The sequence below is a fragment of the Harpegnathos saltator genome, unplaced genomic scaffold (genome assembly GCF_003227715.2).
Source record: "Harpegnathos saltator strain DR-91 unplaced genomic scaffold, Hsal_v8.6 scaffold121, whole genome shotgun sequence".
In the NCBI taxonomy this organism is placed as follows: Eukaryota; Metazoa; Arthropoda; class Insecta; order Hymenoptera; family Formicidae; genus Harpegnathos; species Harpegnathos saltator.
In genome coordinates, this window is record NW_020229897.1 from 1,000,544 (window position 1) to 1,028,390 (window position 27,847).

Below are 27,847 nucleotides of genomic sequence, written 5' to 3' on the forward strand. Positions count from 1 at the left end.
AAATTACACGATTTCTAAGACCGGTATTCATAGTCGGATCTTATATTTAAGATTGTCTTAAGTTAATCTTCAGATGCTGTGAAATTATTTCATTAATTACTCTATAAAAACGTACGTCGAATCTATATGGAACGCATGTTTTCATTTACGTGGAATCCACAAAACCACATGGATTTCCTGTGGACACGTTTCTATTTTCGTGGAGTACGATATATCTGAAAGTGGACTTAAAAACAAAACTACTCAAAAACTACTTAATCAATCACTCCGCACTCAATCACGTTGCACACATCTAAATAAAAATATTCTCTTCTAGATGAACCTATAATTTTTACAAAATAATAAAATTAAACAATTTTTTGTTCTTTAAATAAGACAAAAATTTGTTGTAAAATTTGAAACTTCTTTTTTTCATGCCATTGTTTTAAATTCAAATTTTCTCTTTAGTTTTAGATTCACCGATAGTGCAATTTCATCAAGAGTTAGAAAAAATTTGATATTTTGGTTTCAGATGAATACAGCAGACGCCAAAGTGTGGGCCGTTTGAGACCTCCAGTACCAACATTACTACAATACTGTCTTTAAAATTCACTATATTGAAATTATTTTTTCACGCAAATAATTTTTTTCACTTGTTTAAATTATCAATAAAGTCTTCTGAAAGTTTCAAAAGTGGGTGCTTGATCTTTCTATTTTAAAAAATTCATAAAATATTGCCTCATTTACATAGATTTTCTCCCTTAATAAGTGCTTAATGAAGATGTTCCTTAGATGATGTACAGCCAATCAAACGATCGCCGCATTTCTCACCGAAGAGCATCCGAAACATCAAACTTCCACTGGCGCACCACTAGCGTAGTGTAATCGGACTGTGGTTAGGGAGACAGCCATCTCCTTTAGCCGCAGCCGAAGCCACGTCATATTTGTGTGCTGCTAGAGAGCCGTGTTGCGCGAACCGTCGCTTACGCGTTTTTTACATAGAATTACGTTCCCGCGACTGCAAATATGAATATATTTCGGCTCCTAGGCGACCTGTCGCATCTCCTAGCCATTATTATACTTCTCTTGAAGATATGGAAGACACGGAGCTGCGCCGGTGAGTGCTGCTTACCGTTCGTGTCGTTTTTGCACGGCAGGCACAACGCGTCTTCGCTGCACGATTGCAGTGGACGAATGCGCCGATATACAATCGAATGACCATTGACACGTCGATCGTCCAGTGGCAGTCACCAATGTTTGATTCATTCGTAGGTATCAGCGGCAAATCACAGATACTCTTCGCGATTGTTTATATCAGTCGTTATCTCGATTTGGTAACTACGTTCATCTCAGCATATAATACGTTTATGAAGATCGTATTTATTGCAACATCGCTCACTACGGTATTCTTGATGTATGTCAGATTCAAAGCTACGTACGATCATAATCACGACACGTTCAGGTGAGTATCATATTTTAAATATGCTTGATTAACTCTTGCTTTTGACGTGTAGTGATGATTGAATTGTCATAGGATCGAATTCCTGATTTTACCTGCATTTGTATTGGCGCTACTGATCAATCACGAACTGTCCTTTGTGGAGGTATTATGGACATTCAGCATTTACCTTGAATCAGTGGCAATATTGCCACAATTATTCCTGGTGTCAAAAACAGGAGAAGCAGAGAGCATCACCAGTCATTATCTATTTGCACTAGGATCATATAGAGGCCTGTATCTGTTCAATTGGGTTTACCGCTACTATGCTGAAGATCATTATGACCTGATTGCCATAGTTGCTGGATTGGTACAGACGGTTCTATATTGTGACTTCTTCTACCTCTATATTACCAAAGTACTGAAAGGCAAGAAGCTACAATTACCTGCTTAGCTTCAGTTCAGAGTATTATCCTCTTGTATCGAAGTAACATTCGATTGCGTTTTTCTATTGGTGTCGCCGATAATCCAAGGTCAAATCTGGCGAACCTGGAGGCTCCAAGAGTACACACTTGCAAGTGTATATCTTTTGCTAAGTATGAAGTGTCTCGCAGCATCTTTCCTCCTTCCGTAATACTTCCTTCTCTACCCCATATATCCATTCACCAGATGATGCTGCGTTTTCTTTCCACGTGTCGCAGGACATTGTTTTAAGTTGCGTCTACTGTTTCGTACTTCATTTGTATCGTATACATTACTGTGAGACATGAACAGGATATCTGTCAGTGCATGCCTTCTACATGTCAGTACAGTTTAACTTATAAATTCATAAAATTTTAGATGACATTAATGGGGTTAAGACAAAAAAATTATGTATAGAAACAGAGGATTTTCATTTATATTTACAGTTTATATTGTTGTAATTTTCAGTAAGTAAATATAGTGATAATGGTACCAATATCTTATAAACTGATGCATTGATTGGAAGATCCGGTGTCGATTTGTGCCATTCAAGAACAGCATGTAGTAATATATTCTACCAAATCAGTAACTTGGACTGGTTCCTTTAGAGCTATCGAAGGATTTTCTACGTGTACAATGCCATTCTTGAGACTAGTCCTATTCACAGACACGACGAATGGTATTAGGCACGTTTCTACGACTTGTTCTGTACTTGTCAATATGGTATGGATGCCGTTCGTTCTAAGCATATTGTTTAAGTATAGCACAAAACGACTTAAGTCTTCTAAATCCGATGCAGTTTCGTTCTCCTGTTTTTCTATGTGAAATGTAGTTTTGTACGGCGATAACTTAGGATGAATATATGCTCTAGTTGATTTATTTGACATGTGACTGTCGCAGAGTAGAGCCAAGCAGCCCCAATCTAAAGAAGCGACATGCTCGATCATATGCACGTCCGCGACATTATCTTTACTACCTTCATTCTGTAAATAAATATTCCGTTTAAATAATAATTTCTTTATCTTTCTACTTTAACTACAATGTCATTGATATCTCGTTAAGGAAAAATACTGTCTTAACTGTGTAAAATACTCTGTCTTATCATACCTGAGGATATAATTTGCGTGTAACAGGGTAGTGAGTGATCGTCTCTACAGTGATATTGCCAAAAGGAAACTGCGCTTGTATTTCCGTCACATCAAGACTTTTCACCCGTTTTGCTTCAGCGAGGATGAATCTCGAAGGGCACTGAGCGAATTTACGCCACCATACCTTGCGCTCTCTTTGTTTATTGTGCAACAAATTTTTTGAATCCAGCGCGTCGATGATCACGTTGATTTTGGCGGTTCTGTGCAATGTTACTCGATAGCTGGTGTCATTCAATAAGGATTCGTTCCATGTTAAATTTTTTATCATTGCAAGTGTAGAGAGTGCAAATGGCATATCTTTGTCCATCGAGGAGCTCTGCAGTTGTTGTAACGTATCACTGATTGAGGTATCACTTGGAAATACATTGTAGGGTGGAATTGTGACACAGTGCATAAACCAATACTCCTCAAGGTTTCTTAGCAATAATCTACCTTGAGGTCCATATATAAAACCACGTTCCGACAGTGTGAGAAAACATGGATTTATAATCTTCAGCAAAGCCTCCAGACTCATTCTTTCGAACTAGACTTGCTTTTTACTAAATACAGAACCAAACTTAATATGTAATCATGTATATCAGTAGATTTCATTGTTAGATATAATCTCTTTGAAATTGTAAGCAATACTAATTCACAAACTTATTTTACATATTTGTGAAAACCGGCATACAATTAAAAATACAGAGCTATAATTGTATGTAGAATCAAATGCGCACAAAATTATATTAGATATCTTCTGTAATTTCAATCTATAACTTCATGAAATATACTAGAATCTTTTATAAGTATCTTTTGTATTACATTTAACATTATCAATATATATTTGAGAGACTATATATATTTCAAAATATATTCATGATGTAATCTCAAATCTGATAGAATCACAATATTTAGATTTCAACACAAATAGTTTTAATTACATTCTGAATATTATTTTCAAAAGTACTTCAATTTTTAATCTATGTGTAAGTAACTATATACACTGTGTATATATCAATATACGAAATAAATTTGATTCTATGTTTACCTGTTGTTAAAGGCGCCACAAAGTACTCTTCCTCCAGCAGCGCTGCGTTTTTCAGAATGTCACATCGGCGATTAATATCGTATGGTAACGCTATGTCGTCTCGCAGGTAAATATGCTCGTTCTCCAGCGTACTGTACATAGGACGCACAGTTTCGTCGATATGTACTCGTCGCAGCCGCTCTGCGAACGCGACCGCTTCCTCCAGCACTCGTTTGCTCTGTTTATATTCGAAGCCGACTAATGCAAGCTTCTCGAGCCTTCTAATCGTCGCTTCGTCGATGGTTACAGGTCTTCTGATTTCTGTTGATTGCTTATTATTGTTGTCAAACTTGTTCTCCACCGGTTGTACTTTCGCTCGTGTCTTCGTCGAGGCACAATATGTTCTGTAATATGTAACTGCGTTAAATCGACAAACAGTAATATTTACAAGTATCCTAAATGTTTGCCGGCTTCGACGCAACGTGTCCATGCTTGACGTAATCTCGTGTCGATCGGACAGGAGAATCAGATGGAATCAATCAAGATTACTCTCGATAAGAGATCGGCACTATATGTTCCCAAATGATGTTTCCCGTACAAATATACAACATTCTCGATATCACCGACGAGATACTATAAAGACTGTTGGTCTTAGGCCCCTTGCACAATGCCAGGCAATAAGCAATAAGAATAAAAATAGACCAATCACAATCAACCATTACAAGAATAATCTATTGTGATTGGCCAATTTTTATTCTTATTGCCTGTTGCCTGGCATTGTGCAAGGGGCTTTACGGGATTTAGCGTACCAGAGAAATTTCGCTGCGCATTAGCGTCCTCTTAGGAATATCGTGGCCGGAATATGAAACATATCTCGAAATAAGTATGGATGGTAACAGATATGGAATAATGGGAAAAAGATATCGGAAAACATCAAAAGTATCAAAGAAAGTATCAAAGTCGTCGTCGTCGTCGTTGTCCTCGTTATCGGTGATAGCGGCGTGTTGTCTTTCCCCTCACTTCGCACCGGCAATAGTTGCTAGCTGTATTATCATGAGCGTAGCTAAAGCAATCGGTATTATCATTGCTCTTCAATTACCTCCGGACTTCTTCGAGTCCCTTTAGCTGATACGAAAATTTACCCAGGCCTGTCAGTTTTTATATTATTTCGTCGGTGCCGATATCTATTAGGGCTAATTGTTCCAACTTCGTGGTAAGTTAACTGATAGTTTAATCATATCTCTGTTTTTGTCTAAGTTGAAGGAAAAACGAAGACAAACATATGATTTAACTATCAGTTAACTTACCAAGAAGTTGGAACAATCGGCCCTTAGAAGTTCCTTCCTAGAGACTGTAATTGGCAATATCTTATTCTCTAGAAAATGTCACGGGTAAACATTAAATTTGTTTATTTTCTCTGATTTCTATACTTAAAATGAAAAAAATATATTTTTATGTTACGAGCGAGTAAGAGAAAAATGTGTAGAAAGCATAATTACAATAAACAAATCTAATATAATATTTTGCACCAATGAGTGTTTTTACGCAACGGCACATGAAAACAGCGTCAGCCAATCTCATAACTCTATACTTTATGCTATCCGGAAGCTTGTCTCTCTCTCACGCTCTCCTCTCCCTCCTCCTTCCTTTATTTTTCCTTTTCCTCGTCCCTCTCCGTCGCTCTACTTCCCTCGGGGTAACGATTAGGTGCATACCGAATATCATCGATCCCGATTTCTGGAACGGGGTCACCGCACAGGGGGTGACGCGGGGGCAACGATCCAACAGCCAGCGTCCGCGCGAAGGAAAGAAAACAGATTCGCTCGCGGACGCGACGTGGTCGCGAAACGAACGAGAGCGAGTGAGCGAATACGTTTCGATGGTTTCGATTGTATTGTACACCATTGCGCGCACATCGTCTCTGTCGATCTGAAGTCCCGTGTTGTGTTTACGTGAGTCGTAAAGACAGCGTCAAAAGTTGAGGAAACAGAGAGAGAGAGAGAGAGAGAGAGAGAGAGAGAGAGAGAGAGAGAGAGAGGAAGAAAAAAGAGTGATTTAAACGGAGAAAAGTGACGTTGCTCTATACAGTGGAGCTTCCATTCTACATATCGCCATCGGGTAGAGTCTATTCTTTCCCTCTTCTTCGCTCTTTGACGAGTCACATCATTTTGCGCGTGGACGCGTCCACGTTTACCTCGTCACTGTAGCCGTCCTCATTTCACTCAAAGAGTTCTTTCCCCTCTTTGTACCTCGTCTCTTTTCTTTCTCTCCCCTTTTCTTTCTTTCTCTCTCGCTCGCGTGTGGTCGAAAATGACGAGCCACGCCGATTGTCTCAGCTCGTGGCAGTGCATCGTTTTCGCGGACGTTCGTTGCGTCGATGAGACAAAGTGAACTCGTCGTTATCGTCGCGCGAATTCGGCGCGTTCGCCGTGCGCGAACGGATCCGTGGAGCGTCTTTCGTCGATCCAGGATTTAGGCCAGACGACGAAAAGATGGATGCGACGATCGAGAGAGAATGTAGCGCGTTGGGCGGTTTGTTCCAGCAGATCGTCACTGACATGAAGGTAAAAGACATATTCGCAGTACTTTTAGGCTCTATAGGCTCGTTATACTTGACATCCCGTATCCTATCTACCACAATATTGATATCAAGTCTAGTCCTTTTAATCTACATTAATCTCCTGATATCTCTTAAGTTGTTTGCCTTTAATCTTCTAGTATATTAGTTTAAATGTTTTCAGCATTTTGCATGAATTTGCATGTAATGATATAAGGTTATAAATTTAATTTCTTATTCATACATAACACACACACATGCATATACACACACATATACACTTTATACCTTATGAAGAATTATAATTTTATCATATAGTAAAGCTGATAAGAACTGTATGATAATATATTGAGATATTGATAATGTAAAAAGAATATAATCAAAGACACGATTTAGATTAATATATTAGTACTTTCATTGGAAATATATTGAAATGACTTAATAAAAATAAAAAATATGATTTCTGAAATATATATATACATATATACATATGTTAGATATAAATAAAAATAAAACCATATTTATTAAGAAAAAGAAAAGTTTCCATTTTAAATTACAAATATGAAAGATCGTGTTTCTCAATATTATAAAATTTTTATCTTCATATTTAAGTATGAAGCTTTATCTTTAAGTATAAACAACTATATACTTTAGTATATATTTATAATGGTATAATGGTTAATGATATAATACTTTAGTATATATTTATATATTTAGTATATATTAAAAATATATTTTAAATATAAACAACTTTTAAGTATAAATTATCTTAATATTTTTATATCTTTACAAATATTAATTTTTATGAACAAAAAGGTTTTTAATTCATATGATTTATTCTGTCATAATGTTATATTAAGTAAGAAATATCTTCTATATAATAGAATTATATACTTGATGAAAAAAACAAGATATGTGGGCGTATATGATTGTATTATCTATCACACAAATGTCAGTCTAGATTCCTGTTTGACTAATACTATTTGGATTATTGAAATTTTAGATTCTAGATATGTTGTAATGATTTTTGTTTTCCTTTTTTATAGAATGGAGCACCACTTTGGGAAGATTTGATTTCAAAAGCTACAAAGTTGCACACATGTTTGAGGTGAAAAAATTTATCCAATTTCAAATATATAAGGAATCTTCATTTGTCTTTCAAATGTTATACAGTAATACATTTTATTTTACTGTTATAAAATATATCTATGCTCTCTTTAATGCATATTAAAGATTGTATTTACTCTATGTTGTGATACAATATATTTTTAATTATATTATAATGTGCTATATATTGGAACTTTGGTTATAACATGACACATATTATTTCAGAGCTGCTATCTTGGCTATCTCTGCATATCTTGAGGCCTTTCAGAAGATAGCAGATGCTGCAACAAATGCTAGAGGTAATTTTAAATTGATTTGTTAGAATATAATGGAAAATTTCTGCATATTTCATACACATATATGGAATCTAATTGAATAAAATAACATCACTTATGTATAATTAAGGTGCAACCAAGGAAATTGGGACAGCATTGACACGGATATGCCTGAGACATAAAGCAGTAGAAACTCGTATGAAGTCATTCACTAGGTATGTTAAAATATGGTAATATTGTATCACGCTTGTAGATATTTCTTTAACACCTAATTGGATCCTAATTATTTTTTTATATTCATTTGTACTGTTTCTCCTTAGCGCTATTATGGACTGCCTGGTGTTACCTTTGCAAGAAAAATTGGAAGATTGGAAAAAGTCTTTGATTAATTTAGATAAAGAACATGCCAAAGGTATATAAACAATTCATTATGTCATTACCATTATAAATGTTTTCCAGAAATTTATTTTACAACTTCTTTTGTTACTTTCCAGAATTCAAAAAGGCAAGGGCCGAATTGAAGAAACGCTCTACCGATACTTTGCGACTGCAAAAGAAGAAAGCACGAAAAGGTCAAGTTCATTTACATGTTCAGGGACAACCACAAGGCCACGGAACATGTTCTGGCGATGTAGAACTCAATAGGATGCTGGAATCATCAGCGGCAGTTGTTCAAGAGAAAAGACTGAGCTTAGAAGAAACAGAACGAAAAGCCGTCCGCGCGGCCCTTCTCGAGGAGAGAGGCAGATTTTGTCTTCTTGCACGATTCCTAAAACCAGTTCTTGTTAGTATATTTCACAGATATTTTTATAGTTTTATTACTAAGCGTAAGCGTATAATATCTACATACATATATGTTCGATGATATAGAATTACTCGATCACTTAAACGAAATCTGCATCATATCTCATGTGATACATGATCCAAACGTTTAGGACGAAGAGATAGCGATGCTAATGGAATTGACGCATCTTCAAGAAGTCTCCGACCAGTTGCAACGACATGCTGCATCACCGCATCACTTACCGCCTGCATCCGAGCAGGTAATAACGGACATAAAAGGTTGCGACGTTACTCAATGGTCGTTGGCTACGCCGCCGTCGAGTCCGTCGCTGTCTCTCGGATCGAGGAAGAGTTCTATGTGTTCGATCAGTTCTCTAACTAGTAGCAGTAGTGGATCATGCAAAAGCCATCCGAGCCCGTCCGGACATCCGTGGCACCGATCGCTCTCACAGGTAATTAACGCATCGATGGATTTTCCACTTTTGTTTTCTCTTTTTACTTCGTGTTACTCTACTGTGAGATCTAGATTTTTTTTCTTCTCGTTACTCTTATTCCTTTTTTTTTCTTTTTCTTTTTAACGTACGTTGCATGCAGTGATAACCACTGTTAATGTATCACAGCCGCTATTGCACTTGTAGCGTCGCATTTAGGCACTTTACAGCATGAAACGCGCATCTATTTGCTCGCTGAGCGGCAGCTTAGTGTATGTGGTAGTCGATGTTGTACTCGTTGTCGTAGCCGGTCGACGGTCGTGTCAGGCCTGCCAGTATCAGCGGCATCGTGACGCTGCGTCACTTGACCAGTGGCAGTTCCCGTGATTCCGGCTTCACGTCTCAGGACACGCTGTACAATCAGCCGATCTCCGAACACCAGGTAAGATTTTAGCTAGTGATTAGTTAGTGGCGCGAAAATCCACGCGGAGAGTCTTCTCAGAGAGCAGAGAAGGAATCCGGGAGGAACGGGCACGGGTGGTCTCTTTAGCGTGCGAAGCGCGTGCGAAATCGCGTAATTAAGTGCAATTGCGCACAAATGCGCTTTAACTCACTCGGATCGCGTGACTGGGAGGACTCGACGTGAAATCTCGCCGACTTCTTCGTCCATCTAGTGATTAGTTTGCTGCTCGACTTGCTTATGTACCCCTTTACAGCGGTTTCAGTCGACGGATTCTTTAGCTTGACTTCGAGAATGATGCATTCGTATATCGTATTCTTTTATTAACAAAGTACATTTAAAAGAAGCGGCTTATGTTTCTAGGTATCGAATGTGTCTTCTCTAAGTAATCAAACTACTGGTTGCACTGTAACAAGACCTGTGTCGACTTCAACTTGGCCTGATTTGCAGGAAACATCCGTTCAATACGACCGGCAAAATCCGGGCGCGGTGAACGAACGGCCGCATACTATTTCTTCCGGTAAGCCGTGAGCATTATTTTCCATGTGTCACTGTAAATTACTGGAGTGAGAATTCGCTCAGGCAAGTACTTTTCGCTGCAATGAATTAATCACACTTTCTCAATGTGTTTTTGTAGCGTACGAAAAAGGACATCAGAGACCGGCGCTCAGCGTTTATACATTCCAAGCCCCAGATCGTGACGGTAGCGGCTGTTGTCACAGTCAGCCAGCTTCTCCGGTCTCCTCTTCCTCGTCATGTTCTTCCTCGAATCAGCAGCTATCTAGGGTACAATTACGTAGGAATAACGGCGGCACACGTCCGCCCATACCGAGCCGATGTTCTAGTCTGGAGCGACCGACGATCCCGGTGAAGAGCGACGCACCTGGTAGCCCTCGCGGGAAACCCAAGTTACCTTTGCCGGCTCACTTGGCGAAAGGTTTGTACAACGATTTGTGTGTTTTTAACGTTTAACGATTAAATCGACGCGAAGATCGTCTTAATGTGACGATGTGTAACGCAGAACTGGCAACTCATCAGCTCCAGCAACCAATGTACGTGAATATGCACGAATTGGCGAACTTAGCAGCTAGTCGCGCTCAAGAAATGCAGCTTCCTCTGCCGCCTCCTCCTGCATCGTTAACGGCACCAGGAACTGATAAAGTACTACAAAAGCAATAAAATATAAATATGAGAGATATATGAAGCAGAGAGAGATATATAATAGAAACAAAAATGCAATCATATAGAAAATATAGAAGATGCTTTAATCTCACGTTTTAATTTTTCTATTAGAAAAATGAATATGTGTTTCTATCTTCTATCTATCGCCAAAAGAATTCACTTCACATCCACTTATGTAACTTGCCATTCTGATGCAGGCCGAAAATCCAGAGAGAGATGCCGGCAGTCAAACGTCCGAATCTAGTTTGGAGTCCAGTAGCGGATACGGCAGCCAAAATACTCTGCCACATTCTCATTCGCTTCACAATCAAAATGAGAACACTTGGAATGTACCTGGCGCCGCGGCCATGCTGATGGTACGTAGAGGGTCTATGCAACAGGTGACTAGACCACCACCACCGACGAGACGCACATCCACTGTCATTACCGCGCCTCCGTCGTCTGTCAATGAAGACCGTGGCGAGAACGTTTGCGACGAAGTGGAGAATCTTCCTCCACCACCTGCGTTCCTTTTGGAAGGCTCCTCACCTACAGCCAGTCCTACTCCACAAAGGTACGGTCTTATAAGTCGATCTTATAAAACGATCTTATGAATAAAAAAAGAATTATAGTTAATACATAAGTTAGAACAAGATTGATTTACAGTCAGAAAGTTAAAGTGATTTTTATCTAGAGGTTTGAAAAAAATGGATGTTAAGATTAAACATTTCGACGATTCCTTTTTCTCATAGATCTATCTCTGTTTCGGAGACGGTAAGGACTCTGACTGAACTCCGTCATACCCCGGCTAGTCCGTCGCTCCTGCGGAAGGCTACCGGGCAACAGCAGGCGCACAACAATCCGATCCAACATAATACCATGCTGCAAATCACTCGGTCGTCAGTAGAACGCTCCTGCTCTACTGTTCGCTCGATATCGCAAGAACGTGGAGCGACCGGCGCGCAAGTGGTAGCTGCAGTCGGCGGTGCAGCCACGGTCAGTCAACAAGCAACCGGCGCTCAAAGTAGCCAAGGACCGGGCGGTGTCGGTCAAGGCTTCATGGCAGTGCTGAATGCTAAGCTCATTGGTACCGCGGCGAGTAACAACGTTTCAGGTGGTGCGAACGCTAGTGGCAGCCCGAAGTCGTTGAGGAAGCAGTCGTTGGTTGAGACACAGCAACAAGCCAACCAGAAGAACACCAAGACCGCAGCGTCCGGCTTCCTCGAGACGCTGAATGCCAAATTGGCACAGCAGCAACAGGCGCTCCAAGGAGGCAACGGCGGCGCGAGCAGATCCGCTAGCGTCAGACGCATCATGGGCAATCGCGTGCCCATCATGGATCCATTGCAGGTCCGCGACTCCCTCATGGATCAAATCAGACGAGGCACCTCATTGCGAAAAACCAGCGGTCCGATCAACGATCGTTCTGCGCCCAAGATCTACTGAGAGCTCCACCAAGCTCTGATTTCTGCGGTACGTGTTCGCGGCGACAAGCGGCGCGTCGTCATCGCTTGTTATACGCGAATATCACGACAATGTCATCGTCGATTTTCCTGGCATTTGTAAGAAAGCATGTAAACACGATCGCCCGTTCGTGCGGTAATTTCCGATTCTCTGCCTCGATATATCATCTGCGAAACTGCTCTGTGTATCCTGCGCTGTATGAGTTTCAAATTACGCCGAGAAGCGAGAACGCGTATCGTGAGAGGCCGCTGTTGCATTTTTCATTGCCGCGCCGTCGTTGCTATTACTGCTGTTAAAGTCCGAGTGATATTCCGATGATAACACACAGGCTCCATATTAAATCAATATATGATTTATCGTACGATAATAACGCGCGTACACATGAGTAAGCCGAAACATCGCGTACGAACATGCGATCGGGACTGAAAATCAATTAAGAGAGTAACTTTGTGTAGATTAAAATGGCGTTATATATGTACGATTTACGATGTAGCATAATGTATTCAGGCAGCATAGGAAGATTTTTATAATGTATTAATATTTATAAAGGAAACTGATTTTTTTATTAGGAAATTGTCAAGTAAGATCCGCATATCGATACAACGACAATACTTCAGTACAACTTGCGTCTATAGTTCTCTATTTTTTTTTTCTCGCTTAAACGCAGAACGCTTGCTGCAAACGAATCTCATTGATCTATTGTTATCGCACCGCTATTGCGCGCTTAGTTTGTAATCTAATGGCTAACGAGATGGATCTGCGATTTCTACCGAAAGTCGTACACAAATTTAATATCGAACTTGTGTATTCTCGAGATACGATTCGATAAAACTACGTTATTCGTTGCAAGTATCTCACATTATTATATGTGTTTCTGTTTTTTCGTTTGCTTTTTTTTTTCTTTTTATTCTTCACGCCGGGGAAGCGCGAACTTGCTAGTTTTGCTAGTTCCCGCTTGTTTTCTCCCCTTTGTTTTCTTAATGATTCCACGTGATTGCACGCGCACGCGTTTAACCTCGAAGTGGCTACCGTTCTCCAGTAGTATATTCTCCAGAAAAAGAGAGAAAGAAAGAGATAGATAAAGAGAAGGAGAGAAAGTTACTGTCGAGTTACGATTCGAAAAAAGAAAAGAAAAAAAAAGATGATACATATATTAATAAATAGAGTTGTACTCGCGACATTTCTCTCAATGTCGAAAATGTTTAAATGTTAATTGAACGTAATGTATCGCACCTTCGTTAAGGTGATGTATTTCTACTGCGATCGTCATTGCTTGCGAGTTTTACATTCATCATGTCTCGGCAAGAAGGAACCTCGAGAGCGAACGACGAAAGAGATGAGAATGTTAATTGTCGAGTATTAGACGTCACGTGTCACGTTGTTTCAGAATCTTTTTTATATCACTTTTTTTATACATATATATATATATATATCTATAATATGCATATATACCATGTATCTTTTTATACGCGTTCTTTGCGTTTAGAGCCGTGTTATTGCCAGTACATACTGTTCATTGTCAGTGTACTATCACTGCCTATCTTGTCTTGGACGTGTATTTGGGGTCATGTGTAACTCCTATATATATCACAAGAGACGAATGACGGCGAATCGATCGATTATTACTGCCAATTGCACATTCATCCGTTCCTTTCATTCCTTAACGTACAGTTAAGTTTTAATTGTATTTTTGCTGCGAAACGGCGCGACGAATAGTGTATAATGAGCTCTATAGTATATACGTTTATTTATTTCAAGCATTTATCTGTATACAAGCGTGAATAAATAACGATACTTCCAGAGAATCTCCATTTGATATTTAATAGTAAATCGTCTTTCTAGGAGTGTAGATCGAGAATGACGAGATGTGATGGCGACGAATGAGTATTCATTAAACTTAGAGGTATCTTCTCGCCAGAAGCATATCCGATCCACAATCAACATTAAATATCAAATGGACAATATAATATCGTGAATTGAAGTCATATTCAATAAATAATCGTACATACACTGTAATAAAATACTATTTAATGTAGCAAGAACTCGACAGGTGATTGTTAATTTGTAATAACTATTACAGTGCGATCAAACGTGGACAACAAATAAAGATACAACAAACTTGTCTGAAACTCAGGCCTTTGTTTCTTGCTGTTCTTCTTTTCGTTTTTTTCTCGTTACACCCAATGACGATTTAAAAAGCGTGCTTGAAATTGAATTTCTCATTGAATGTTTCTTAGGTTTAGGATTTCATTTTATGGATCTATTAAACTAACCAGAATTATCATGTCGTAAATTACTGTTCTTTATTTACAGTTTATTTAATTCATTAGTTATTCGCTCTATTCACAATTACGAATTACGATAACGTATTGTATCTTTCATTGTGAAAATGATATCCTATTCCCTTGGATATCGCGTCTTTCAATAATATGGAATTCGCAATGTAGAGACTTGTGTTGTATTAAAACGAAATTTTAGAGTAAATCAGAAATACTTGCAACGTAAATTTTAATTTATTATTCAAAAATTAATTAAAATATCTTGCATGAAATTTGCCGTCGATTTATCACGGATGTCTCGTAACAATCGAATTATAATGGCTTTTAACTCGGTAAATTTTCGCAATTGATCTCTTCTTGACGTAACTCGATAGCTTTTCGCGAACCGAGCCTCAGCGAGGACAGTATACATAACAAAACGGCACAACGCCGAAAATCAGTCAATCGTAGAAGGATCAGGTCCATCTTATTTTGTACACGTTAATCGAGCATCTATTATCTCTTGCGGAACACCACCAACAGGTTGCAATCCGTATATAGAGACCCATTCATCCAAGACATACTGGCTGTGCGAACGCTTGCCGAACTCATTGTCCGCATGATGCATCATTAACGCCAAATCACCAGCTATAATACAGTTAAAATATTTTAATTTTTCTCTGGATTATATATTATTCTGAGATATTCAATCTCAGAGAGTAACATAATTACGTAATAATATTTAATAATAACAATAGTAAAAAGGAAAGTAATAGCGCGTAAAGGAAAGTAATACACACTGCAATTGTTTTTAATTGTACTTACGTTTATCTAAAGGTGGGCAAGAACAATTTGGATCCAAAACAAACGCGATTGTCGAACGAAGACGTTTAACTGGCTGTGACGGTGATATATCCAACAGAAGTCTCGCCTTTCGTAGTCGTCTGATTGCTGCTTTTACAACACTGTTGGCGGAGCAATAAAACTCATTGATGTCCGACGGTAATTCGTCACCGCATACAGGACAAGATTTGTTAGAAGCTAATGCTGATGCTGAAATCAAAAGAATATTTGGTTAAAGAAATCTTCTGAGTTATATATCAATATACCAAAGAATACAGACAAATATAAGATCAAGAGATTTGATCTAACAACGTTCGTAACTTCTCGATTAATTTCTAACTACGTACGCGATGATTGTGAAGGAACTTCACTTGGATCCACGTTTTCTGCCGAAACGGTGAGATTGATCGTATCCAACGGTGTTTCGCTGTCGATATTCGTCGTGTCTGGCTTGATGTAGACTGGCGTGGGTCCTTCGATTCCGTCGGGCGTTGCTAATTCGTGATCAACTACGACGAAATTCGGATTCCCATCAAAATTGGCATCTTGATCCTGCTTGTTGAAAACTGATGATCCCTCTATATCCTCGAGACTTACACTAGGAGGCTCAAGTCTGTCGAAAATAGGATTCAGGTTGATATCCGGTTCATCCGGCGTTTGACCGCTCCCAATTTCTGTCTGTGGAACTGTTGAAAAGCGAATTCGAAAAATTGTAAAGTAAAGATTGCGCTAAAAGTGCAAGATTTGTATTTTACAATAATAATGAGAATAATTCATTTAGGAACCATATATTAAATAATTTACTATTAATGCTAAATTGTACATTTAATAATATATAATTTTGATAAAAGATTTCAATATGTAAATTATTTTAATCATTTTTTAATTTTGTAACAGTATCATATAAAATTTTTACACTAACCATCCGCGTTACCAGACGCAATGCCGTTGTTGTTGCCTATGCGAACATTTGCTATGCTAGCAATATCATCCGTATTTATCTTGAGATTGGAATTCTCTACCAGAGGGACGTTTTCGTACTTTGATTGTATACCAGTTATCAGTGTCGGTTTTGCTACTGTCACCTTATCGCGGAGTTGTTCGACCAGGTCTTCTTGAGGTGCTGGTTTATGACTGGCATTACTTGCTTCCTCTATAATTCCGTTCTTCGGATTCGGAATTTCCTTGCCCATGCCACTCTTAGCTGCTTTCTCAATTATTTCATCTTTGCCTATGTTCTTTGTGTTGTCTTTCCTCGGTTGCTCCACTTCCACAGGCACTGGATTGGGAATCTCTGCTTCTTCACTCGGATTGGCACTACTACAAGTCGGAGCAAAGCTGTAGCTCTGAAAAAAAACATGAGATTTAAAAAGATAACAAATGTTTACATACCAAACCATTAATTATTAATCGGTCGTCTAATTAAATACTGATTAAGCTTGTTTTTCTATTCCAACACCCCGAATTTCTATTTCTTTACCGATGCCTACCATCTTATAACATATGTTATATACATTTGATCGGTACAAAGCAATATGTTCATAAACTTACACTGGATATCGTTAATTCTTGCTGATAGTAATCATAAAGTTTCACATTCGCCGGCTCGAGTCTGTCGACGATATTTTCTCTAGTCACGATGAGCGATATGCAAGTCTTCTGGCTGATTAACTTGTCGAAATAAATACTAACGACGTCGCGATCTTCTTCGAAACGCTTTACTTCTGCAATGTTATACGATCTTAGAATAAATCACATTCTATATAAAATCGCTTTGCTAAACAATAAATTTTAAATATAATATAAGAATGTATGAACTTTAAAATAATTCTTCCTTCCTGAATAACTCCGCTATAATATACTTACTTGTAGCCGGATCTTCTAACAGAGAATGAAGACTCGCACGGTCTGGAACATATCCGCTTATCATACCAATTTCCAGCAGTGCCATGTTACTCTCCCCATCTGCCATTTTATATCGCGTGCAGATTGTAATCTTCTGCATCGAGCATTCATCCACGGATGCTAGCACTGAAGTAGCACCGACCGACAGATCGAAGGCTTCAGAGCCGGTCGCATGTGCGACATTATATTTTATGTTACTCTGAGAGAAGAAAGTTTCCGTTGAACATGTTGTACGTGATAAAACGTATAAATATAAATTTAACATAATTGGCACTATTTACCTATAATTTATCTAATATTTTTAATTAACATAATTATATTTAAGGCTATTTGGTAGATTATAAGAAATAAAAATTTAACAAAATATACCATAAAAGTATGTGTGTATATATATCATTAAAATATCACTAAACTAAAATAATTACTTAACCAAATAAGTACTTAACAAAATTAAGTTAATATCAATTTCTTAATATACAGAATCGCACGATGACGGATGCGCTTAATCTTGAATAGGAAATTATTTGAAACTTATACGCGATGAGTTTTTCGATCTACCTGTACTAAGACGCAGCCCTCGCCCTCAGCGAAGATCTCGACTGTCGTAGGTAGTATGGGCAAACGTATTTGTGTGAGAACCATGCGGTTGTCGTTGTGCATCCTGTACACCTGGTCGACATCGCCGGCCGTCACGAGCACTGACAAGTCCGTACTGTTGCTCGACATTGCGGCGGCGTATTTGGTAAGCGCCTCCAAGCCAAGAACAGTGTCTTGCGTGGACGTGAAGCCACCTTCCGCGTTTCGTTGCTTCGACATCCAGCGGACTGCCTTCAACGCCTCGACCATGTTTGCTTCTCCGCCTAGCTTTACAAATGACAATACGGCGTATGCTGTCATTTCGATGCTGAGCCCCAGCGAGGGTTTGTACTTGTCTTCCCACCAGAGGAGATCCTACGAGCGAAAGGAGATTATGAGACGATTCATTCAGAAAATAAATCGTTATCTTCGTCTCTATCACGTACATGATTCCGCGTTGCACGATCCATAAGTAATTTTAAACTGTTGTTCGCTCTCGGGTGTTCCAACAACGCGAGAGCGTACGTAGATAGAGCCGCTGTGTACGTTGTATCGCCGCCGTTTGCCATTCCTTTCTCCAGACAGTGTAGAGCGTTGTTTACGAGCGATGGTGTCAATGGTACGCCCGATTGTAAGAGAGAAATTAATATATATGCTGTCAACGCCGTGGAAGAACTGTCATCGTCTTGCAAACCGCCCTGAGAACGCGTATAAAACTTTGCATGAGATTATCAGTGTTTGAATTACGGTTGGTTTACGTTAATTGCTCGACTCTACGTTTTAAGTCTATGGCGTTTCACTAGATTTTGAATTTTAACATGACAATGAATAGATGAAAATAGATCTGATTGAAATTATATCAATCATGATCTACAATTGAATGGAAATTCGTCGTACCTTCATGTCCTTGTGGAATACTCTGCCTATCACTGGGAAACATCCATTCTCCAATTGTTTTTTCATCATCCACTTCACAGAAATCTTCAAATCCCGTTCATCGATATGAATTATACTTCTTGCTTGGGCGAAAGATTTTATTACAAATGCGGTCAGCCAGATCGAGCTCTCTGAACTTTCTGGACCAAACGCAGAATATGAACCATCTGGATGTCTGTATATCAATTCACGTTGGTATCCTGTACAAAAGACGAAAATGATATAATTAGTTATATAGAATTAACATTGTCGAAGATTTTATTGTAATATATTGGAATATGTAAGATATTCAAGGTCAGCAAAAATAAATTCTCTGATCATCTTGAAGTCAATTTTGATGTTTCTTTAGAATAGAAACATAAAAAAATGTATAGTGTTCGAATGTGAAAAGCGTTTACAAAGAAGTAACGTAAAGAAGTTAAGTTCTATAGACATAAACGTAATAGAGACGTCGCATTAATTTTCACATAACAATTATTTTGATGATGACGTGATTCTCATTTGAAATCGAAATCATATAGAAATCTAAAACGTACCTTTTTCCATATTCTTCACCGCTTTCGCTCGTAGTTCCGAATTTTCCACACCAGTTGCGTCCAAATAACCAATCACATGAATGTTAGGGACGAAGAGAATCATATTTTGCTCGCCACAACCAAGTGGCAAACGAACGAGACTGTCTAGATTCTCGAGAGCGGGCCCTAAAATATCTCCTATCAAGGATACATACGCTCTCGCACTCTCGGGCACTAGGTCTTCAGGTAAATCGAGATCCCAAGTGATGGTGGAGTCGTCGCTAAAATCCTTCGGGCAAATAAACGCCGACTTAGTCGTTTCTACGGGGAAGCCTTCCGGTAGCACGAGTATCGGCTTCACAATCACATCTCTGAAATATACAAATAACTAAATATCATCGTTGACAATTATCAATATCCGTTTTTATTAATTCAAATTTAAATTCTAGCTCTCACACAGGATAATAAATTAACACCACACATCAAAATTTATATAAATTTTTCTCGAATAACATATTGAAAGCTGTAAGTTAAGCAGTATCACTCTCTTCTGCCTATCAATTCGTTAAATAATTAGTAAGTTAAAAAATAGAGCATATTACCGTGTATACAGAAGCGTTTCCGGGCCACACGGCTCAGCGTAATCCGAGTCAATCGAAGCAGAAACTGTGATATTAACATCACCGAGAACTCGCGGTCTGAGAATGTATTCGTGCACTACACTGTCACGAGGTTTCACACAAAACGAAGCGACCGCGTGCGACAAATGCAAGTCAAGCCCCGTCGCGTCCTCCAGCTTGATTTTCACCTATAAGCCCGTCAATCGTCCATGGTTATCCGATTGTCGTAACATATCAATGTTGTCTTTAATCGTTACTGATTTAATTTCCTAAGTACGAATAACGCAAAGTATAATGGTCTACTAATGAATAGGACTCACTGGTAGGCTGTGCTGCATATAATTGAACAGAGAGACTTTCATACGCAACAATTCCCCGCGTTTCACACTGTATGGTAGATTGTAATCGAGGAAGAACGGTTGGAAGCCCGTGATAGTTGTCGGTGGAGCTATCCCGAGGCCGTGTGTAGGTGAAATACACGTGGTGTATCCAATCCAATCAGTGATGGTATCAGGCAGAGTCCGCTCTATGGTCACTTTACCTTCTTTCCTGTAAGAAAGAATAGCGTGTATCATTAATCGATGACCACTGACAGATATTGTATATAATCAAATATTAAATTAAAAGGTAAAATGCTGATAAGGCGGATAGTGAAAGAAAACAACTCAAAATCGATTCATATTTAAGTATCAAGATCATTTTTTAATTAGTGTATTTGATGAATTCAAGTATACATACCCAGTTGGAACTAATTCCCAAAGCCAGGTTTCAGGAAAATAGGATCTGAGAGTCACAGATTGATCAGGCACCGAATCCACGTAACTGTGTTCGGGGCTCAAGTTGAGTAATGGAACTGCCATGGGCAATGTTCTCATTGCCTTGTTAACTATTGCTGTTAAAATAACGGTATGTCATATATATTGGTATGCTAAACGGCCAATTTAATTTTTAATTACAGATGTAAATTCTAATTTAATTAATCCTTCAACCAGCATTATGTTTCTTATTTCCATTTTAGCAAGAACTATATGAAGAGATTAAGTATGTTGTTCTTACATCAGCCAAGAGGTTCTTAGAACCGCATTTATAAAAACGTAAAGTTATACCAGGTTTGCAGTAGAAAATTAAAGAATGAAAGAAAAATCTATGTAGTATTCAAATGATTAGTTCAAACAAAATTCATAATAAATATCGATATAAATTGCGCTTTATACTTAAAGTTTTGTAATTCGAAAATGATTTTGTCCCATAAACACGCACCAGGTTCTTGCTCTATGCCAGCACGAAGAACCATATTACGGACACCCAAAAAATCTCTTGCCTGCGCAAAGCCAGTGAAAAATTGAGGGCAAGGTCGTGTCTCAAGTATCAAATCGCTCATCACAACAGCTCCGAAATCCTATAAAAGATAATGAAAATGTAATTATATCCTTCAATTTTTTAAGTTATTTAAGTTTTCGCGAAGAGTCTTACATCGAATGCTTGTACGGCATCCACGTAATTCACGTCCCCGTGAAGCATCGCGGTTCTTCTGCTTCTTATGCGTGACCAAACAGGTAACGCTCTCAAAGCAGGAATCGGTAGATGATCGATCTCCTCAGTATTACTTTCATGCTGTGTTGTCGCTGCAAAGAATTTTACACGTTAGGTCATATAAGTTGATTCAAAATATTATACAAAAATCGTGATAAATAAATTTAAGTTAAAATTAATAATTCATTGGATAATAAATATATGTTAATGATAATAAATGTACGTCAATTCTTATCTAAGAAATTACTACTGCATAATATTTGAATAATATTTGTTCATTTTGAGAGAATCGTTAAACATCTTGCATACTTTTGCAATGAGTCCATGTCCAAATAGGACGTGTCTCTGGCTCGATATGGAATCTCTTTAATTGCTCGAAGCTCTGATCCGCGTCAAGTAGATTTGATTTAGATCCTCCCAAGAAACGGGTGGACTTATCGACTGCCGAGATTCCGCAGAGAGACCACGGGGCGGCTTCCACATGATACAAGGTAGCCGTTCCCGGAGTCTGAACGTCGGTGTGCCAGGCGGATTTCACTTTATTCTCGAAACAATGTCCCACTTTGATTGAGTATGTAGTAGCGACGATCTCGCCATCCGGACGAACGTAGTAAAGCAACAATTCTGAGATGGGTGCCATAGACGGTGTGATTTTGACGCTCAGGGGGAATCTAAACGAAAGAAATCACAATGAGGAATTATGGAAGATGTTTCGATGGTGATATGTTTATGATATAAATCCAATATTTCTAAGATACATTTAGTAGATATAATTAATATTAATGATAATTAACATTAGCAGTTATTAATGTTAATGACATCAACAATAATAATAAGTGTTAGGATATTAGATACCTGTGAACAATGGTATCCTGACTGGTCTTGTTTCCTGGCGTCTCGACAGCGCCTAATAAGTTCCGGAATTCCGAATAATTCAGGACCGTGTCTCTAGTCGGTCGGTGTTTCACGTGGCCATATATTAACAGGTCTCCCTTGGAATTGATTGAGTAATGAAAAGAAATGGATTCATTGGTCTTACTCTTCGCCGGCACCGTATACATAACGTTGAAGGAATATTTCTCCCCGCAGACAATCGGTTGATAACCTCGAGCTACCGTCAGGTAACTGTCTGATGGCGAATACCAAGGACTCACGTCAATGTGCGCCGATGGTTGATCCATAAAAACCTACATTTTGGAATTAATGTTAGATTCATGCGTATACCGAATATTTCCGAGAAAGATTTTAGACTTTTAAGATATAAGTACATTGTTTCTCCAAGTTGGAAAAAGAAACGTATCATAAATTCCACATAAATTAAAGTAAGTAAATTAAAGGAGAAAAAATGTAAGTTATATTGTTACGTCATTTTAAAAGTAAAATTTTTATACTAATCAAAATACAATTTAAGGAAATGAATAATTTTTCAGGAACTATAAAATATATAATCCTTTTCTCGAAATATCATAAATAATTGATAATTGACGTACTCGCCAACGCGTGTCCGGTGAATAATACTTTGTGGGATAGTCGACACCCGTCGCAACAAAACTCAACAAAACGATATTCCGATGCGACAATGGTACAATGAAGTCAACAAAGCCGTCGGATGAGGATGTGAAATTACGGCATTCTACTACTACGCGAAGCCACTCATCTTTGCCGCGCACTCGTAGGCAAAGCTGAATCTTTTCGTGCGCTGCTGGGGTATCATCGTGTCGTGAGACTCGTAACTGTAATAGATATGTGTACTCCATTATAAATATATATTACATTCTAAAGAAACTTTTTATATAAATTGAAAAACACTTTTGTATAGTTAAAAATTGAAATAAGTAATGTAAATTCCTTTTTTTACCTTTCCATGATATGGTAGACCTAATTTGAAGTACTTGGGTGTATACGGCAGAAACTCTAGTTTTAGAGCCTGATGCACAACAACGGTTCGACTAGTTGTCGTTTCTACTATACCGGTACCGGCTTCGGTGAAATTTGCTATGAGAACAATATTATTCGGTGCGACTTTCCAATGAGCTAGTCCGAGCACCGCGCCTGATAGTACAAATTCTGTACAACCGTCCGGCGAATCCAGCTGTAATGATTTCTTAATTATTATCGTTAGTACCATATAACGAAAATCATATTTCGTTATATGGAGAAGATATAAAAATTAAGCAATTATGTAAAAAAAATTACTGACCTCTGTTTCGTAATGTATTTCTGGGAGATTCGACTTTCGTCTCCACATTGGTGTTTGAGGTGTGGATTTTAAAAGTAAAGTACCTTTTACCGGTTTACCGTAACTGTATCTATAATAATATTATATGTATAAAATATACTAACAAATACAGCGAATGCAGTTTAATAGCATAGCGTTAAGGTACGCATTTACTTGGCGCATATATTCCAAGTAACATTCTCCGCATCCGCGAGAATATATCCCGGTGAAGTTATGGTTACTTGAAATCTCGGGAGTACATATTTCTTTACTTCGAACATGGTCGTATGAACCAATTGAGGCTGCGACTTTTTCTTTTCCACCTTGACTTTCCAAGTACCCTGTAACATGAAAAGCATCTTCAGCATTTCTATCAATCTTCTCACTGATATTTTCACGTTTGTTTAATTCTCTAATGCTACTATACATAAATGAGATATATTGGGCATTTCGTAACATATTCAATAATTTAGCTTTGCCGAATTTGTAAGTAAGAATAATAAAGTCAACTATCGAGTCAAAGAAAAATGTTCAACTTTACCGGACTCGGTTCCGGTGATAGAGGGAACTTCAATTGCACCATTCCATTTTCGGTACTAACGTTGGTCCACTGTGCTACTCGTATCTCGGATGGATTCTCGATCCATACTTTCGGTATCTAGAAACAGAGAAGAAAATTCAGTATCACCAAATGAAAAATTTTGTGAAGACCTAAAAGAGAATTAGATCTTTCTCTCTCCTTTTCTTTCTTTTTACATTTCTATTCTTAATTAAAACTTAGAAATTTATACGATTTTTAAATTGTGATTAAAGCTTTTATTTTAATTATATATATTCTTCCTTCCAATTTTATTATTATTCTTATTTTATTACAATCAATATGCTTGTTTCGTGTTCGCTACAGATAGCGGATGACCAACCATTTTCTTCCAAGGTTTCAAATCATGCTTCAGCATGAGAATCCTGATGTTTACATCTTGACCTGGCTTGTAGACCGGCTTATCTGTCTCTACGAACGAGATTAATGAATCGTGCTCGATGTAAACTTCCTTCTCCGTCTCCACGACATAATCGGGATACTTATCAAACGTGATCTTCAATCGCAATCGTGCTTTGAAGTTGTCCGTCCGTGGTACTACTAATTCCAGACACGTTTCTATCCCTGCAAACGACCGGACATCATTAGAGGCAAAAAATAAAATGTTTCACGAAGTGTACTTGTATATAACGAGAATAACTACTTTAAATATATATTTATCAATACATTAACACTTGTAAAATATTCGCTAATACATTTCTATAAATATTTGAAATGTAAAACATAAAAATAAGAAATATATAAAACATATAATATTCAAAATATACGTTAATACATTTATAAAAATATAACGTTCACTGAAATGATAGAAACCATTTTCATTTTCCTTCTTTCCTCAAGACAGTAAAAAATGCGATGAGAAGTTAAAAAAATAGGAATTGAAGGAAAACCAATAATTAATCAATTATTGTTTTTAAAATACATGTTGAAATAATAGTACACTCGATTATCTCGAGCCGAGCTTAGTTTAGTCATTTATTTCGCCGCGATTCGCCATCCGTTTTCGATTCTCATCAATATATATGCGTGGCCGTCAACGCAGCGTCACATATATCTACGATAAAGTCGGACCTTGATCGAGAGCCGTACTTGTTGTTCACCCCGTGCGTAGTAACAATGCAGATAAGTTTCCCATGTGATCCGAGCGATTAGTTATTTCCCCTCCAGAGAGCGACTCGGCTGATTTAGCTCCCCCGCAGGAAGCGACGACAATTTCAATTTACGATTTGTTTAAAGCGTCCGACTCGTGGCGGCGAAGGAAGAAGGAGGGACAGGGCCTGATCCAGGGACGTCGCTAGAATTTTCGGGCCCGGAAGCGAGGTCTCCGATGGTGGACGCTGCGATGTAGACGTCACAAATCATTCACTCTCTATTGATCCCTCAAGGGCTTCCCCCTTGCTCGGAACTCACGCAGTATCTCTCGCGTCGCGAGCCCATTGTCCTACGCTCCTGGAGTCACCCGCGCGATCTTGCAGAGTATTTTCAACGGTTGCGTTATCGTGTCGCGTGCGCGATAACGTGCCCAGTCGGCTTTGCCCCGAGCGCTTGATTATCCTCGGCCGTAAGACCGCGAGCGTGAAACTCCGCGTTCGAGGAGCGGAAGAACATTAGTTTAATGGGCCGTTTTTTGTAGCGTGAGCTGACATATACTACTTTGAGTAGCATGTGCTACTTTATATGGACAGTCTATGTAAAAGAAACCGTCCCCAAAATGAGATAAACCATCGAGCGTTCAAAGCCTCGAATAACCGCACATCCTTAAATGACGATATTGCATTGACGGCTCGAGGAAGATCCGATGAGGAAGGAAAAAAACGCGCTTGCCTGTTTTGATGACATTGCTCGTACTGGCCAATACCTCGTCCTTCGTAATTGACGGAGATAGCAATTCCAGGACAACATGTGCCGGCGGTTCTAGATTGTGTAGGGACAAGCAGCCGCTCTCGGTCTCACCGGCCAAGAACCTCCTCGGCGCGGTGAACACGTATCCTCTGCACAAAAGAAATATTATAGATTCGACAAGACGGAAACGTCCGGGAATGACTTATGATTGGCGAAGCTTTGGGATTTGAGGAGTAACTTTTTGGTTCAAAGATAGAAATCACGTTATAAGTCGCCTCAGAAACCGTAATCAATTATAAAAAAAAAAATGGTACATCTAAAGTTAGCCAGTAATGTCCAAGGTTTCACCATGAAAGATAAATTCACTAAAAGACTCTTCAAAATTTTTAAATATTTTCCAAACTGTGTGTAAAAAGAGAGAATGGCACTTTACTGATTTACTGCCGCTGAATTTACAAATTCAGATAGAAATTTGGTATTTTATGATATCAAATATTGAACATTGATAACGACTTCATGATTTCAAAAACAGTTAGAGACGCTGCATTAATGAAGTTTTAAATGTTTCAAATTTTCGCGTTATACGACTAGACCCTTAATAACATGTACACCCTTTAGAGTTCATCTCAAAGGAAAATGTCTTAAAGAAAAATAAACGTATATATGTGTGCGTTCAAGCACAGTTTTTTCCAATTAAATATCAAATTTAAAATTTATGAGCGAGCATCTGTGTTCGAGCGTGCGTGTCGTTCAATCGGAAGTGCCGCTCGCTATTATTTCGCGGAACAAAGACCAATGGAGACGAGGATGATTCCGACACTCTTTACCGATTAGCACTCGTACTGCTGAGTCCTTCACAGGGCAGAAGGAACGCGTGCAGACAGACAAGAAGTACGCAGGATACGATCAGTTTATCCATTGTCTCTCGAGTCGAGTCCCTCGACTCACTGATCGCGGCGGTCGACGCACTCGCGTACTTCGTTCGTCCGAGAAAACCTCAGCCGATCGTCACAAGCATTATTAACCCGACATACGTTCTGCCGCCTCGCGTCGCTTCTTTGCGAAAAGAAGTGCTCGGGTTGCCGCGCGAGATATAGAGAACCAACACGGCCGATAGAGAGGCTGCGGGCTGACTGAAAGCGCGATATTCGTACCCGGCACTCTTATTATTAACCCCTTGAATCCGCGAGTAAGGAGGAGAGGGTTACGCGGGACTGGATCAAATCGCGAGAACCGGCCGTGCCGACGCTTAGTATCCTTTTCTACGTTGTCGAATCGAATTGGCTTCCTGGAATCACTTATTGACGACAGACGCTTGTAATTATCGGCAAATATATTACGTATATTTTCCACGCGACGCTCTGACGCGCCTGATGTTAACGTCCGACGTTTCCCGAGGCTTCTGACGTTTTCCTCTAATATAAATGTTCTCTTAAATTTCCTTTGAAGAAGTAGATAGACTTCATTCCAAAGCATCGTGACGCATCTAATATAAGCAAAAGTTATAAATAAGTTTCCTATATGCTAAACGAAGCAAATGTTACTTTTTGTGCGTCCACGATGTCGACGTATATCTCTTGGGTCAATTCTGCAATAAAATCTTATCTCTACTAGCATATAGCTCATAATAATATGAGAGAAATGGTCTTAGCGAAGTACAGTTGTTGCTAGTTCTTAGAATTTCAGAAAAATTCGAACGATATTCTGGAGAAATTGCATTATAATCTCTTAT

General features: G+C 38.7%; 5 protein-coding genes across 12 annotated transcripts; 2 read left to right on the forward strand and 3 right to left on the reverse strand.

Annotated features, from left to right (window-relative positions):
• The first annotated feature begins 871 nt into the window (after positions 1-871).
• Positions 872-2,376, forward strand: KdelR (ER lumen protein-retaining receptor). The gene is made up of 3 exons (XM_011148592.3): positions 872-1,096; positions 1,252-1,441; positions 1,514-2,376. Exons 1-3 carry the CDS (start codon positions 1,006-1,008, stop codon positions 1,869-1,871), a joined length of 639 nt encoding a protein of 212 aa, XP_011146894.1. The 5' UTR covers positions 872-1,005; the 3' UTR covers positions 1,872-2,376.
• Positions 2,161-3,560, reverse strand: DNApol-gamma35 (DNA polymerase subunit gamma-2, mitochondrial). Its single transcript, XM_019843406.2, has 2 exons — positions 2,987-3,560; positions 2,161-2,862 (listed from the first exon to the last, which is right to left on the reverse strand). Exons 1-2 carry the CDS (start codon positions 3,539-3,541, stop codon positions 2,428-2,430), a joined length of 990 nt encoding a protein of 329 aa, XP_019698965.1. The 5' UTR covers positions 3,542-3,560; the 3' UTR covers positions 2,161-2,427.
• On the reverse strand, positions 3,381-4,689 carry GatC (glutamyl-tRNA(Gln) amidotransferase subunit C, mitochondrial). Its single transcript, XM_019843407.2, has 2 exons — positions 4,055-4,689; positions 3,381-3,566 (listed from the first exon to the last, which is right to left on the reverse strand). Exons 1-2 carry the CDS (start codon positions 4,521-4,523, stop codon positions 3,538-3,540), a joined length of 498 nt encoding a protein of 165 aa, XP_019698966.2. The 5' UTR covers positions 4,524-4,689; the 3' UTR covers positions 3,381-3,537.
• Positions 4,690-5,691: 1,002 nt separating this feature from the next.
• Positions 5,692-12,923, forward strand: LOC105187656 (MTSS1-like protein). Of its 8 annotated transcripts, none has more exons than XM_011148595.3 (14): positions 5,692-6,151; positions 6,370-6,597; positions 7,637-7,698; positions 7,923-7,996; positions 8,103-8,187; positions 8,293-8,384; positions 8,467-8,756; positions 8,908-9,207; positions 9,494-9,628; positions 10,010-10,166; positions 10,284-10,583; positions 10,668-10,807; positions 11,026-11,381; positions 11,560-12,253. In XM_011148595.3, exons 2-14 carry the CDS (start codon positions 6,526-6,528, stop codon positions 12,251-12,253), a joined length of 2,757 nt encoding a protein of 918 aa, XP_011146897.1. In that variant the 5' UTR covers positions 5,692-6,151; positions 6,370-6,525. The 8 variants fall into 8 exon arrangements, with proteins under 8 accessions (XP_011146897.1, XP_019698956.1, XP_025161751.1 ...); XM_019843397.2 differs by having other exon boundaries at positions 5,692-5,985; XM_025305966.1 differs by having other exon boundaries at positions 5,692-6,597; positions 11,560-12,923.
• Positions 12,924-14,549: 1,626 nt separating this feature from the next.
• LOC105187657 (murinoglobulin-1) lies at positions 14,550-27,266 on the reverse strand. The gene is made up of 25 exons (XM_011148601.3): positions 26,943-27,266; positions 26,098-26,264; positions 24,596-24,837; positions 24,217-24,333; positions 23,850-24,016; positions 23,658-23,766; positions 23,316-23,549; positions 22,948-23,190; positions 22,313-22,644; positions 21,767-22,128; positions 21,398-21,549; positions 21,185-21,323; positions 20,663-20,816; positions 20,245-20,473; positions 19,907-20,112; positions 19,326-19,675; positions 18,751-18,989; positions 18,300-18,551; positions 17,836-18,228; positions 17,239-17,476; positions 16,924-17,096; positions 16,295-16,718; positions 15,720-16,058; positions 15,355-15,582; positions 14,550-15,177 (listed from the first exon to the last, which is right to left on the reverse strand). Exons 1-25 carry the CDS (start codon positions 27,032-27,034, stop codon positions 15,017-15,019), a joined length of 5,742 nt encoding a protein of 1,913 aa, XP_011146903.2. The 5' UTR covers positions 27,035-27,266; the 3' UTR covers positions 14,550-15,016.
• Between the last annotated feature and the right edge of the window lie 581 nt (positions 27,267-27,847).